Consider the following 13521-nt stretch of genomic DNA (forward strand, 5'->3'; position numbering starts at 1 on the left):
TAAGACATTCAGAACCAAATAATTATTACCAATGTTAGCGCAGTAAAATTACCTATATAATTTTGAGCTTAAAACATAAATACAAATTGTTTTAATAAAATTTATTGTCTGTCTTTTTTTTTAGCAAAGCATTACGCCATTACGTGCGTTCCTCCTTTTACGTTTTCTTACGCCTAGGGTAACGCAGACATGGGTAAGTGCTCTTTATATTTGTGGTAATATATATCCTTTTAATGAGTTAATTCGTGAACATTTTGTCCGTTAAGTGACAGTAGTGTTTGCTGCCTCGAAATTTTTAAAGATTAGGCTCGGCCAACCAGTATTTACGCGCTACAAAAGCTACTGCTGAAGTGCCGTCGCGCGGCTGACCGACATGGCGGAGCTTTTACACGTGCAACGTGAAAGTCTGGAGTCGCCGGTGCCTGCATTGTGCCTGTAGAAAAAAAAAAAAAAAAGTTTCTCTATCGCCGTGATGGAGCTTTTCGGCATTGCTAAAGCTTCGCTAGTGCATTGCTTATTTTCGGCAACTTGGTGCCAGCATTCTGACGAGTGTGGTGGCATGTTCAGGCAAGCCTCGTGGATTGCGGACGGCGCGCAAGCACCGCAGCCACCGCCGTGACCAGCGGTGGCACGACAAGGATTACAAGAAGGCTCATCTTGGCACACGCTGGAAGGCCAACCCTTTTGGAGGCGCCTCCCACGCCAAGGGCATCGTGCTCGAGAAAGTGTAAGTTGGATGGTGGCGGTGTTGACTGCGTTTTGAATGAGATCGCCGTGCATCGCCTGCACCGTTTGATTTTGCTGTTGATAGCTGTGTGATCAGCTCAGCGCTTGCCAAACGAGCTGTTCAACGTGGAACCTTAATCTTTTTTAGCGGTAATTCGGACTAATTTATTAAGTGCACTTGCTTTCGAAAACGCGCGGCAATTGTCACTTGAGGCCCTGTTCTGGAGAGTTGTGGCACCCCCTAACGAAATATTTACTGCCGATTCCAGACTGGGTGGTACAGGAACGTTACACCGAATAGTGTTAACGGCGGCGGCATTGCATCGTAAATATATCGTGCGGTAATCTCGTTGGATGTTTTGTTCGCGTGTGGGTGGACCAGGCCAACAGGTGGACAGGGGTTAAGGTGTGTTTGGTGGAGCTGAGCGAAAAGTCATCGACAAATGTCGTTTTTCCCCTTATCAGTCGAGTGGCGATTAGTGTGACCCTTTGTTGCTTCTGTGTTTGCCTGTGCAGTGGTGTTGAGGCCAAGCAGCCCAACTCTGCCATCCGGAAGTGTGTCCGAGTACAGCTGATCAAGAACGGCAAGAAAATCACAGCCTTTGTGCCCAGGGACGGTTGCCTCAACTACATTGAGGTGGGTACCACAGACCTCTCCACACCTGGCTTACTCTGGTGTGCAGAGGTGGAAGCGCTTTTGCTTTATTCTGCTCCAAACTGCTTTTCTTGCTCCATTCTGCTCCAAAATTGCTCCGAACGGATGCCACAATGTTTTGCTAGCTGAACACAGGAATGATGGCAGCACACCAGTGTCACGAGGTGTAACACTTCTTGCGCTGGGCTTAACACAAATAAAATTTCTGAAACCTAAGGGAGCATGGAGCTCAATATATATTTGATCACAAGTAAACTTAATATGGGCCACAAGTGATTGAAGGAAATTGCGAGAAAATGCTCAAAGCATGTAACACAGCCCTCCTCCCAGTCTTTTGAATCGCCAGTGGAGAGAGCAGCAAGCGAAGCAGATAGCATAAACATGCCGTTATGAAACTTGTCTGGCTGCAAAAAATATGCAAGTTGTTCTAATGCTTTTACTATGAAAACAAACAGGTACTTCAACATCAGCCCCTCTGTCCATGAAAAACATGTCAGGCATACGTTAGACAAAAGCAAGCATGTACTTGCGGCATTACGGGGTGGTGTGCCAAAGGTACCAATCACTAGAAAAGTGAAGTAAATGGGCTGAAGGATTAAAAGGCTACGCTTGAGTGGCATCTATCCTCCTGAAGGCGCTACTGATGAGTGGTTGGGAATTCAGCGGAGGCATAGGATCAAAAGTGATATACACAAGATAGAGAGCAGAAATATGCTGCTGATTGATGTAAACTTGTGTAGTCGCACTGCTTGAGTGCATAACAGTGATAGGCTCTCCGCTTAAATATCTCAATTCAAAATGGGCAAAACCTTTAGGTCAGACATGTTGAGGTATGAAGTGCACTAGCAAGTATTCTTTTTGCTGCTAGTTTCTTCCCTAGTTATTCCTTCGGGCTGCATCTGTTATTTTAACCATCTTTATGTGTTTTGACCGTTTGTCTTGCTTTCTCAGGGAAGTGTGCATAGTCGGAAAAGCATTTGTTGTAAGATAAGAAGGAATCAAATTGGCCATTTTGTGTGTCGGGAATAGAAAACTGCAGTTATCGAAGGTGGTTGGCCTAAGGAATGTGCTCCAAAACATAGATTCCTCCCTCTTCTTTCATTGCTCAGGAGTGCAACAGCTGTGCCATTTGCGCCATTTTGATACAGCTGCATATTTATGCGCCAAGCAGCTCCATAAGTGTGAAATTTGTTAAATTTGTGCCATGCTACTCCAAAATGCGCCATAATTGTGGCGACAACTTTCCGCGGCCATGATGTGGCCAGTCGGGATGTTTCAGACACTACAACGCACATGCAGCCACGTGCTTCCTCTGCTCTTCACTTGCAATGAACTGTTGTGGTGTGAGGATGCTTCACCGCACAGGAAGCATCTCCATAACGCAAAGGGGCACCACTGCTACTTTGTCACACTGCGAAAATTAAGGCCGTTGGCGGTACTTGTGATTTGGAGCAATACTTTAATGCTGGTTTAAGCACCGCATGCTTTTAAGGGGGGACACGGCTCTTTGGCACCGAAAATCGGCCTGAAAATCGGATTTTCAATTTTTTCATTTTCATATTCCTCGCACCATTCCGCATCTGCACGCAAATTTTCATCCTTATACCCCGCGTATTTATGAAGTTATAGCGATTAAAAAATGCAGTACCACACCCACTGCCCTTTAAATTGTGGACAAACGACACCCAATTTCGATCGCCCGGCGCATGAGAACTACGCGCTCCACCGCGGCGATTTTGGTCTCGTTCGAAAGCGCGCGCTTTCGGCTTATTTTTTCTTTCGGAAAGCAACCCTGTGCGCTCCGCCTTCCCCATAAAAAACAAACAAAAAGATAGCGTGCAGCGCGCGCTACTATTGGCCGGTTAAGGCACGTGATCAAAATGGCGTCGTTTGGTTGGTTCCGGCAAGCTAGCCCTGAAATGCGGACTCCCAGTGACGCCATTTTGTCTTTCTGCCGACCACGCTAGTGCAACGCGAGAGTCATGCCAGGCGCGAAGAAGTACTGCTCTTTGCACAAGTTCGGGCGAAAGCAACCAAAGAAACGCGTTAAGAATGCGACTTCGTTGCATACTGTGCAAGAAGCAAGTGCCAGTGCTGCGGGATTGTGTGACGATCACGTTGCGGGCGGCGACGCTTCTCCGATTCCGCTGGACAACGGCGCCGTTCTTCGTGCCGACTGCAGTCGTGTACGTATTGATACCGCGCCTGTCACTAACAGTGACATAACTCAAGTGAGTGCCCGTGAGCAGGCTACGCTTGATAGACTGGTATCGACGCCGGCGACGGCACGAAAGACCGCGCTGTTCGCCGATGCAAGTGGTGCGTCCGCAGAGTCAGATGCGGACGGAACAGCCTCCTATGCGGTAATTGACCTCAGCATTGTGAATATCCTTCTGGATGCCGTGCGGTGCAAAACGTGTCGTGGATGCTGCTACCCGAGCCGCTGCTACCCGAGCCGCCACGACCGCTATGGCACAATCCGCGCAGGCAGTGGCGAAGGTCTACGATGACTTGTGTTTTGGGCATAGGGGGAACATTGCCGTGTGCTACGACGGCACATGGATGACGCGCGGACACTCATCACATATAGGCGTCGGTGCCGTGGTGGAACTCTTCACTGGTTACGTGCTTGATTATGTGGTGTTGTCAAACTTTTGTCTGGGCTGCGAAATTGGTCCCAAGCCAAACACTGACGGCTACGAACTTTGGAAATCACGCCACCAGTGCCAAAAAAACACCAACTCCAAGGCTGGTCAAATGGAAGTAGAGGCTGGCAAAATTCTGTTTGAAAGATCTCTGCAGCGCCACAACATGCGCTACACAACCATGCTATGCGATGGGGACAGTCGCACGTTCAGTGCTCTTAAAGATGCTGCAATCTATGGCTACATTGAAATAGTCAGAGGACTGCATAAATCACGTGCACAAGCGTATGGGAGCAGCTTTGCGCAACCTCTTGCAGAGACACAAGGGTGCAGGGAAGCAAAGTCTTGGCGGCAGAGGAAGGCTGACAGCTGATCTAGTTGACAAGCTGGCAATATATTATGGCCGAGCGCTTCGATCAAATGTAGGTGATGTGGATGCCATGCAGCGAGCTGTGATGGCGACATATTACCACATCACATCTACTGATGACTGCCCCAAACACAGTTTGTGTCCTACCGGTGAGAAGTCATGGTGCCGCCACAACGCTGCAAAGGCAAAAGAGGAGCCTGCACCAAAGCACAATTAGTCTGCCAAGAGATGTGGCTGATGCTCTTTTGCCTGTTTATAGTCGTTTATCAGAGAAGAGCCTGCTGCAGAGGTGCATTCGGGGGAAGACCCAGAACTCGAACGAAAGCTTCCACTCGGTCATCTGGACCTTGATCCACAAAGAGCGGCACTCATCACTGTTTGCTGTGGAAGCAGCCACAGCAGAAGCTGTGCTGCGCTTCAATGCCGGCTGCAAGCATACAGCAGCAGCAATTCTGCAAGAATGCAGTACAAATGTGACAGCAACTGGGTCCAGGAGAGCTGCAGAAAAGGACTTGCACCGTAGCGTACGTTCTGCAAAGAAGCGGGCGGCTTCGCTTGGCGTTGCTAAAACAGAAAAAAGAAAACACCGCGACAGCATGCACCCCGACTATGCTCCTGGTGCATTTTAATAGCATGAGGTCTTTGGGGTTGCCCTTCCTGATTAAATGCCGTGAGGCTTGAGTGCTTCCGACAATCTCCCAATTTTGGTAGTGTTGCATTTTTTAAAGATCAATATCTCTGGTCCTGTTCTTGCTATTGCTTTAAAAATTTTTTTTCTAGAAAGGGAATCCTGCGAGTCTCATGAAACCAAGGTAAATGCAGTGACGACAAAAGAAAATTTGCTGAGAAGGTTATGTTGTCTTCGGTACCCAAATGGAATTTTCCTTTCAAGCGTTTCCTATTGCGTAACTTTGGCTCAAATTGGCATAGGCCATTAATTTTCGCTTCAGATCACTTTCCACCTGTTTCTGATCTTGTTGACATATCAATTCATTGACATAATTTACACCTACATGCTGTGAAGTGTTTTTCCTCGTTTTCTCAAAACTGCAATTTTGAGGGTGCTGCAATTTTGGAGGAGAGATATCTCTTAGTCTCTTTGTGCTATAGCTCTCATTCTTGTCTTGTTAGAAAGAGAAAACCTTCGACAGTGCCGTAGGACAAAAATATGTACAGTTATTATGCGGCAACATTTACCGAATTAATTATCAATCTTAGGTGCCAACCTGGGCTTTTATTCATAAAAGTTTGACTTATTGTAACTTTGGTTCAAATTCTTCTACCACGTTAATTCATGACTAGCGGCACTCTATGATCCTTCTAGATCACTCTGGCAGGGCTATTCTCCTCATGCCATAAAGTGTTTAGTAATTAACTCACCTCCAAACGAAGAACATGAATTAGGGATTATTTTGAAAGCTATTTCATCTACAAGAAAACTAATCAGATATTTGAAATCAGCATGCAAAAGTACATTAATGGTGCAAGTTTCAGTCAGATCCACCCATAAATAAGGAAAAAAGTTTTAAGAGGGGTGTCCCCCCTTAATGGACGCAGCTCTTAGAAGTTTTCGGTATTTTGTTGGGTCATTCATGTAATACAGCAAGGTTGTTTTTATGCTGTCTCGTCGATAAACTCACATTCCTGTCCTCAGTTATTGTAGGAGGGGCATCAGTTATGGCATCTTTGTTTGTGCTAATACTTAAGGTGATATGTGTGAAATTTATTTTGGGTGTCAGCAGGTCGTGAAACGCGCTGCAGTGGAGCCCAGGACTTCCAAAATAACATTTACAGATGCTGGAACATTGAAATACTGCAAAGTCTGCTCTTTGCTCGAAATATATAGCCTAATATCCCGAGTCATTGCCACCCCTTAGAAAGCCTAAATCACGTTCCAAGGACACTCTCGCTCGTCAGTTGTCTTTGCTTAGGACTTGCTTCCAGGATTTGCCCTTTTGGTCTGTGTTCTTTTTTTCCCTTTAGAATTGACGTTCCATTTTTGTTTCGTTATTGCACTGTGGTCATTTTTGAGCACAGGCTGATCGCAGTTACAGCTTCGAATGGGGCTCTTCTGGAGCTGCCCTCGTACAACCAGTGAAACATTGCTTTATTGATTTGTGAGCAAGATAAGATCCCGTGATTAAGATGGTCAAATCTAACCGCTCTAGATGCAAAAAATGAAAAAGAAAGCACCTTCCTAAGTTTGAAAAATTAACCTTCTTTATTTTATGGCTCAAATTCTTTTTTTTGGAAGGGGGGGGGGGGGGTGCGTGACAGTATTCCTTGAAGTTCAAAACTCTTATTTACAGATATAGCTACAGCCTTTGTCAAAAGTGTAGATCCCAGGGGGTCTGCTTTTGAGCCGTGTAGTGGCACTGATTTAGCCTTGGTGGAAGTCCTTCCCATTGGAGAGGTTAGGACAAAAATTTACCATCAAGAGAGTCAGAACATTGGAAATGCATTACAAGCCGCACGAAGTGGCTCAGAAGCAGACCCTCTGGGCTCTACACTTTTGACAAAGACTGTACATGCTGGATTCCTAAGGGAAATATTGCTGGTGATAGGTGGCCCTTGCTAGATTTCCTTCGGATCACATTCATAAAGTACAATATTCACATATCTTCATTTTTTTATTTTTTTTTGGCAAGTAAGATTTCTTTGCTGTGTAGTAGCTCTGAAATTTGAATTCTGGCTGCAAAGTTAAGTTTTGCTTTTCCTGTAGGCTGCTCCAAATATGGATTTTACTGCTCCAAAACTAAGACGTTGCTCCAAAAATTGCTACGAATCCTATTTCAGGTGTCGCATCTCTGATTGCTTGAAAGCTGCTCAAAAATGCTCCAGTCTGCTTCCACTCCTGCGTATGCCATAGTGCTCCACGCCTGCTTTCATGGCTGTAAATGAGAGAGGGTAAAATGCAAGCCATGAAAAAAAAAAATGGTTTACTCAGTGAAGAGATTAACTGAGCCGGTAAGTCTGCTGGCAGCCGAATAAAGCGCTAACGCATGAGGCAACATGTCCCGCGGTGAGCTGAGGGCCGCCATACCATTGCTGCTCGTCGCTTACGCTCGGATTTTGTGTTTGTAGAAAATTTCGCATGTCGCCCGGAAGCAGTTCATGAGGCAGCCAATCGCTGAAGGCTTAGGGGGCTCAACTTGCTTTTTCTTTTGCGAGTGAAGATGATTTTCCTAGTCCGGTTTGAGTGAAGACAGAGCCTGCAAGCGATCTGGGTCAGTTCAGTAAAAGCTTGGTAGGGTAATAAAGGACAAAGAAGGTTATTGTGGGGAAATTAATTTTCGAAACTAGTGGGAGAACATTACTGCTGACAATGCAGTTCTGCATTGCAGTGTAGTAGCGCACCACGGTGCTGTGTCCCTTAGAAACACAATGTGTTTCAGAAATTTTTATTCATGCTGATTAGTTTTAAAAACTGATTAAAGGTGACCCCCTTTTTTTCTTTAATTCGAAAATCCGAAGTGTGTGGGGGGGGGGGGGGGGTCGACTTGCAATCAAAATCAAAGCATGGCATTGTTTATAAGAGAAAAATAAAAACTATCACGGAAGCTATGGTGAATCTGCTGTACAGCTTTAAGTGCAACATTCGGTTGCTGTGCTGGCTTCTCGGGGAAGCCCACCACTTACCGGCGTCACTGTTCGAATCGTGGCAACGGTTACTTTTGTCACATCAGTCGCGTTGGGTCACGTGGCACGGTGACACTTCCAGTTAGTGTCGATGGTTGATGAAAGAGCCGGCAGCGATCATTCGTTGGGCTCGCGCTATTGACTTTACGACAGGCCACATAGAACTTCCAGTCCAAAATGCAATCTGCGCTTGTCCCGTGCAGCTGGGTCAAGGAGGCGGCTAACATTTATAACAAAGAAGCAACTGTGCTGTGGGCTGCAAGTTCGAAGCTTCTAAATGGGTTATGTTGGAGTGGCGGTGGCAGCGAGACAAAATTTTTATCTGAAATCTAAAGACAAAATCTTGTCTAGTTGGGTAAATTCATGACTGGTTAAAGGGCGCCGACCAAAAAGGTGATTGTTAAAAAACAAGCTGTTTTGGCTTCCTCACGGAAGCCTTGTTCACTAGATGTAATGTTCAAAACACAAAGCTTAAGTGCATTGCACTAATTGTCCCAGGCATCTCGCGTACATGGGTGGAAGATTAACGTCGTTGCAATTAAATGCATGTTTCGTCGAATTTTCATCTGTGTTATCAAGCGAAGAGGCTTCCAAAGATACAGACCAAGCTTGTAGCGTACATCACTGAAATAAGCAATTTTAAGAGGAGACTGGTAGTACAGCCAGTCAGGGCTGTTTTGGAGGGGGGGGGGGGGGGGGTGTCGGCTTACTTTTGTGTAAATATGGTATGTTTTAAACAGTAGGCACTTTGTGAGCCACTACGCCTTATGTGATCATCCAACACATGGATTTCAGTGGAGGCTAAGCCGGGAAATTCTCACAATGGCGTCTTAATCTGCAGCTACTTGGCATGCGGGTACACATGACGGCGGCTTTACTGTAAGAGTTATTTTCTTTGGGTAGGTGTAATGTTGGAGATAGAAGCGGGCAGAGTAAGTCGTGCAAACAACTCCAACCAATGACATTCTAGTGGAAATAGAGAAGGATAAGTGGGCATAGGCAGGGCATTTGCAGAGAGGATGGCCAATGGTCGCTAAGAGTAACAAATTGGATTCCAAGGGATGGTAAGCGGAGCAGGTGGCGGGAGAAAGATGTGCGGATGAGGTAAAGAAGTTCGCAGGGGTCAAATGGATGCAGTTAGAGCACAGGGCTGGGTTAATTGAGGAATATGGGAAAGGCTTTTGCCCTGCAATGGTTATAGTCCACCTGCTGCTTATGATGATGGTTTCTTCTTCTCCTTGTGGAAGTACCTCTTTAGCCTAAATGAGACATATTGACGACTACGAGTGATTTCATGTATAAACCAAAGCCTTTGCATGTACACGGCGTCATCTTCCTATGTTTCCATCATTTCAGAGGCAATGGATGAGAAATGCATGTGACAGTCTAGCACGGTAAAACCACACGCCACGCCTTGGGCGTTGTGCAGCATTTTCACTTTTTAAATGGATAACACAGCCACCTTGTTTGCATGTTTGTAGCCAGCTTTAATTTTTTGCGTCACATGTTTTGCCTCACAGCTTCAAGGCATATCTAAAGTTTGCTTTTCCGCAGTGCTGATGAGCCTAGTGGTAAAGTTACTTTAAAATAGGTTTTATTATTTTTTTTCTTTCTTTCTGAAAGGAAGGAAAACTTTGCCTTGTGAAGAATATCACAGCGCTCAGACACACTTTGCTATAACGGATTTTTATTGGAAAGGTCTTACTATAAGGGGACAACATACAGTCTCCTGTGGAAGACGAGCTAGGACTTCAGCTGCACTTTACAACATGAAAGTTTACTACTAAACTAAGTTTCTACTGTGTAACGAAATTGTAGAAAGTCCGAGATTTTTTTCATTCCATCCGGGCTTTTGTTGTATGCACTTTTCGTGTGAAAATTCTAAACATTGGAGAATGGAAATAAAAATGAGAAATGTGAGGAAAACTGCCTTGAAAGGGTTTACAATAAATGCCATTAGTTGAAGTTATAGCAGCAGTAAAAATAAAACATTTCGCGATCATGCTGATGGTGCGGTTTGTCCGATGTGGCTACGAAGGGCGGGGGGGGGGGGGGGGGGGGGGCGCTGGCGGAGGAGTTGAGTCTGCATCATGGTCGAGCTAGAAACGAATGCATTGGGTTGCGCCACTGCTGTGCGAAGAGGCTGTCCGATTTTCCCATTACCGATGCTCGAGACCCATCAGTGCCTGAATCTTTGAACTGTGTGGTTGCAATGGGTGCGCACTGCTCGCTTCGTGTGAGTTTATTTTCTTTGCCCTGTGATTTTTTGCTTCTGAGCATGAGCTATTGTAAGACCATGATTCTTTTGCCATGTAGAGGCGTGCTGTTAGCTCTGAAACACAGCACATTGAATCCACTGTGGTTGCTTTTTACGATCGTAGATGTTCCTCTAATTTAGGTGGATGCTTTATCGTGAAACTTGCATGGTTCTGCCAAACTTTCACTAATTCGGCACTAGTTAAGAGATTGTCGGTACTGTGAGTTGGTTATATCAGTCTGGCATAGCATGTTCGCTACATGGAGTTTTCAACAACGGGGGGCGTCATTGGGGCATCGAAAAACTTCGTAATGTCAAGGAATTCACTTAGCCCTCCCTCCCCAAAAGCCAGCAACCGCCCAAGGGGACCTCCCCGAACCTGAGTTGCATGAAACAGCAGTACCCGTGCACCTCAGGCATGTGTGCGGTGTCAGGCACGACGGTGATCAGAAGTTGCCCATTGCAGAAATAATCTCAATAGCGTAATTTGTCTTGCTTCTTTTAAATTCATGCCATTCCACTACTGCCATCTGATGCATGCATCAGCTACCGTATTTACTCGCGTAATGAACCCACCTTTTTTCCAGATAAGTTGACATAAATTTGGGGGGAGGGTTCATTACGCGGGGAAAAAAAAATTTAGATATTTTTTAGGTCGAAATTTCATGTCACAATGAAGATAGGAAAATCGCAATCCCAACCTTACCTTTATAGTAAAAACACGTACGCGATGAATGTGAATTAAAAATTCATTTTTATTTTCATGCTGCTGGCTGCTTATGGTCTGTCTCACTCGGGCTCGCTATCTGAATCCACGCTTCAACTGGTCCGCTATCTGAATCCACGTCTGGTCCGCGTTCCCGATTTGCGACAGCAGGAACTTTTTGTCCTCACGGATCCGAATGACAAAGCGGTGGAAATCACGCACTTTGTCCCCACAGTCTGCCGGCAGCCGCTGGCATAACGTAGTACGCCTTCTGAGGCACAACCCGTTCCGGCGCATGAAACGAGTCGTCCAACCACTGCTCGCCTTAAATTCACTCGCGGCAATGCCGTGACTTCTTGCAGTGGCCCGCGCGTGATTCTGTATCAGCTCGTGGGATACGGCACATCCTTCGTTGCGGAGCCTCTTCACATAGCTCAGAACTTCTTCCTCGACGCGAGGAAACTTGCCCTGCTTCGGCCCGCGAAAGGCCCGGCGATCTTTCTTCGTCGCTCTGAGTTCCTCTTGTTGATTCCTCCAGTAGCGCACACGCACGGGGTCTACACTAAAATGCCGTCCAGCCGCGCGATTGCCATGCTCCAAAGCATGCTCCACGACTTTGAGCTTAAAACCGGCCGTGTAGCTAGCGCAACGCCCCATCGCACAACGCGCAGAAAATGCACAGCACGCACGAAATAATGCAAAGGTCGTAGCGAAGCACTTAAACAGCAACAAAATAGGACTGGCGAAATGGCGACCGACGCTGTCCAAGTGCGTTGTCTTTACTTCGTTCTGCCGCCGCCGCGCATGCATGGCGCTATAAGCAGAGGTTTGCTTTGCATTTAATAGATGGCACTCGGCAACCTGCATCATCATCATCATTGTAAAAAAAAAAATCTAGAGAAGTTTGACAAATTGGTTCGAGAAATACAAAGAAAATAGCCGAGCGTGGTGGAAACTGCCGTCACCCCATTTCAAAGAGGACGCCCCAGTAAAGCCCTTTGCGCATCCACCAACGAATCATGCAAGGTCAATGAACGATCAACGAAAGCGTGCAGTCGACGCCCGCGTCACCCGCGTTCGCGTCGCCGGTGTTCAGCATCGTTGGCTTCAAATGATGTTTATTTTATCACTGCGCGATCAGACAATTTTATGATCGTCGACAGCGCCGGCCAATTGAGCCGAGATAACGCGAACATGCTGATCACCGACCCTGCGGGCGGGTGCGCGTTATTTACGCGACGTAAAAAAAAAATTCAATTTTCGACGACAAAAGTGGGGGGTGGGTTCATTACGCGAGTGGGTTCATTACGCGAGTAAATACGGTAGTTGTGCTGTTTTGGACACTGGTTTGCTCATCGCTCGTTTAGTTTCATTTTGGCGTGTCACCATGACGTTCTTGCACCTGCACATACCATCCTCACCACTGCTACTGCGGCGCTGTGTGAAAAGGGCCAGGGTAGCACATGCGATTCTGGAGCAATTCTTTGGCATTATTGAGTATGCAAAGCAAAGCACTTTATGAAATGTAAAATACTGTCATTGTATTGTAGTTTTCATCTCAAATGTAGATGTCAACCATATTCCTGGCATTCATTATGTAAATTTATTGTGGTGCAAATTGTTTTCGGCAGTTTCTTTAGGGCCATCAGTAATTTGAATTTTCAGAAAATTGAATCATTTCTCCTGGTTTTGTGAAGGCTGAATTCGCGAGATTTTACTGTAATCACCAGCTCAAGAATGTATTTGCCTTTTCCGTTATTTAACTGTGCCACGTTTTCACCGTGACCTCAAACAATGCAAGTTGGGTGTATTTTTGGACTAACATGCTTTCAGGAAGGTGGCATGCTTTAAAGTCATTGGGTGAAAATAAAAAAACTTTATTACGTGGTTAGTAGAAGATAAAGTAGTCCTAAGTCTACTTTCATTTTTTAAAGAAATGAACATTAAAGATGCCATCTTTAGGCTAAGGCATTGGAGCTGGTGTCATGTATTGGCTTTTTTATTTTTTCTGTTCTGCAGGAGAACGACGAGGTCCTGGTGGCAGGCTTCGGTCGTAAGGGCCACGCCGTGGGTGACATTCCCGGTGTCCGTTTCAAGGTGGTCAAGGTCGCCAACGTGTCCCTGCTGGCCTTGTACAAGGAGAAGAAGGAGCGCCCACGTTCCTAGGGAAAAATAAACACATCTACCCCCTCTTCACAGCTCACCATCGCACGTGGCTAATTCCTTTTCTTTGCCCGAGCAGTACACCTGAGCGTAATGTGGTGTAGTAATTACAGTACTAGCCGAAGCATTCACTTTGCTCCAGACGCTCAGCAAGAAAAGCTGCGCCAAATGCCTTAATTAGCTGCCACGTCTGTGCACTGAAAGTATGATATTTACACGTGTAGCCCTCTCCACTGTGTGAAGAGGATATCCATATGCTTCTTGTAGTTAAACCCATTCTGCTGCTGCTCTAGTGTCAAGTGTGTACGAGGGCCCATGTAGCCCTTATTAAGTCCAGCTGTCGTATGGGGCAAAGCTTTT

General features: G+C 46.0%; 1 protein-coding gene across 1 annotated transcript; it reads left to right on the plus strand.

Moving 5' to 3' along the window:
* Nucleotides 1–106: 106 nt before the first annotated feature.
* On the plus strand, nt 107–13206 carry RpS23 (ribosomal protein S23). The gene is made up of 4 exons (XM_084591686.1): nt 107–193; nt 568–727; nt 1243–1363; nt 13018–13206. Exons 1-4 carry the CDS (start codon nt 190–192, stop codon nt 13162–13164), a joined length of 432 nt encoding a protein of 143 aa, XP_084447812.1. The 5' UTR covers nt 107–189; the 3' UTR covers nt 13165–13206.
* Nucleotides 13207–13521: the final 315 nt, after the last annotated feature.

This window comes from Amblyomma maculatum, chromosome 1 (genome assembly GCF_055883805.1).
Source record: "Amblyomma maculatum isolate TAMU_Amacu chromosome 1, ASM5588380v1, whole genome shotgun sequence".
NCBI classification, from domain to species: domain Eukaryota; kingdom Metazoa; phylum Arthropoda; class Arachnida; order Ixodida; family Ixodidae; genus Amblyomma; species Amblyomma maculatum.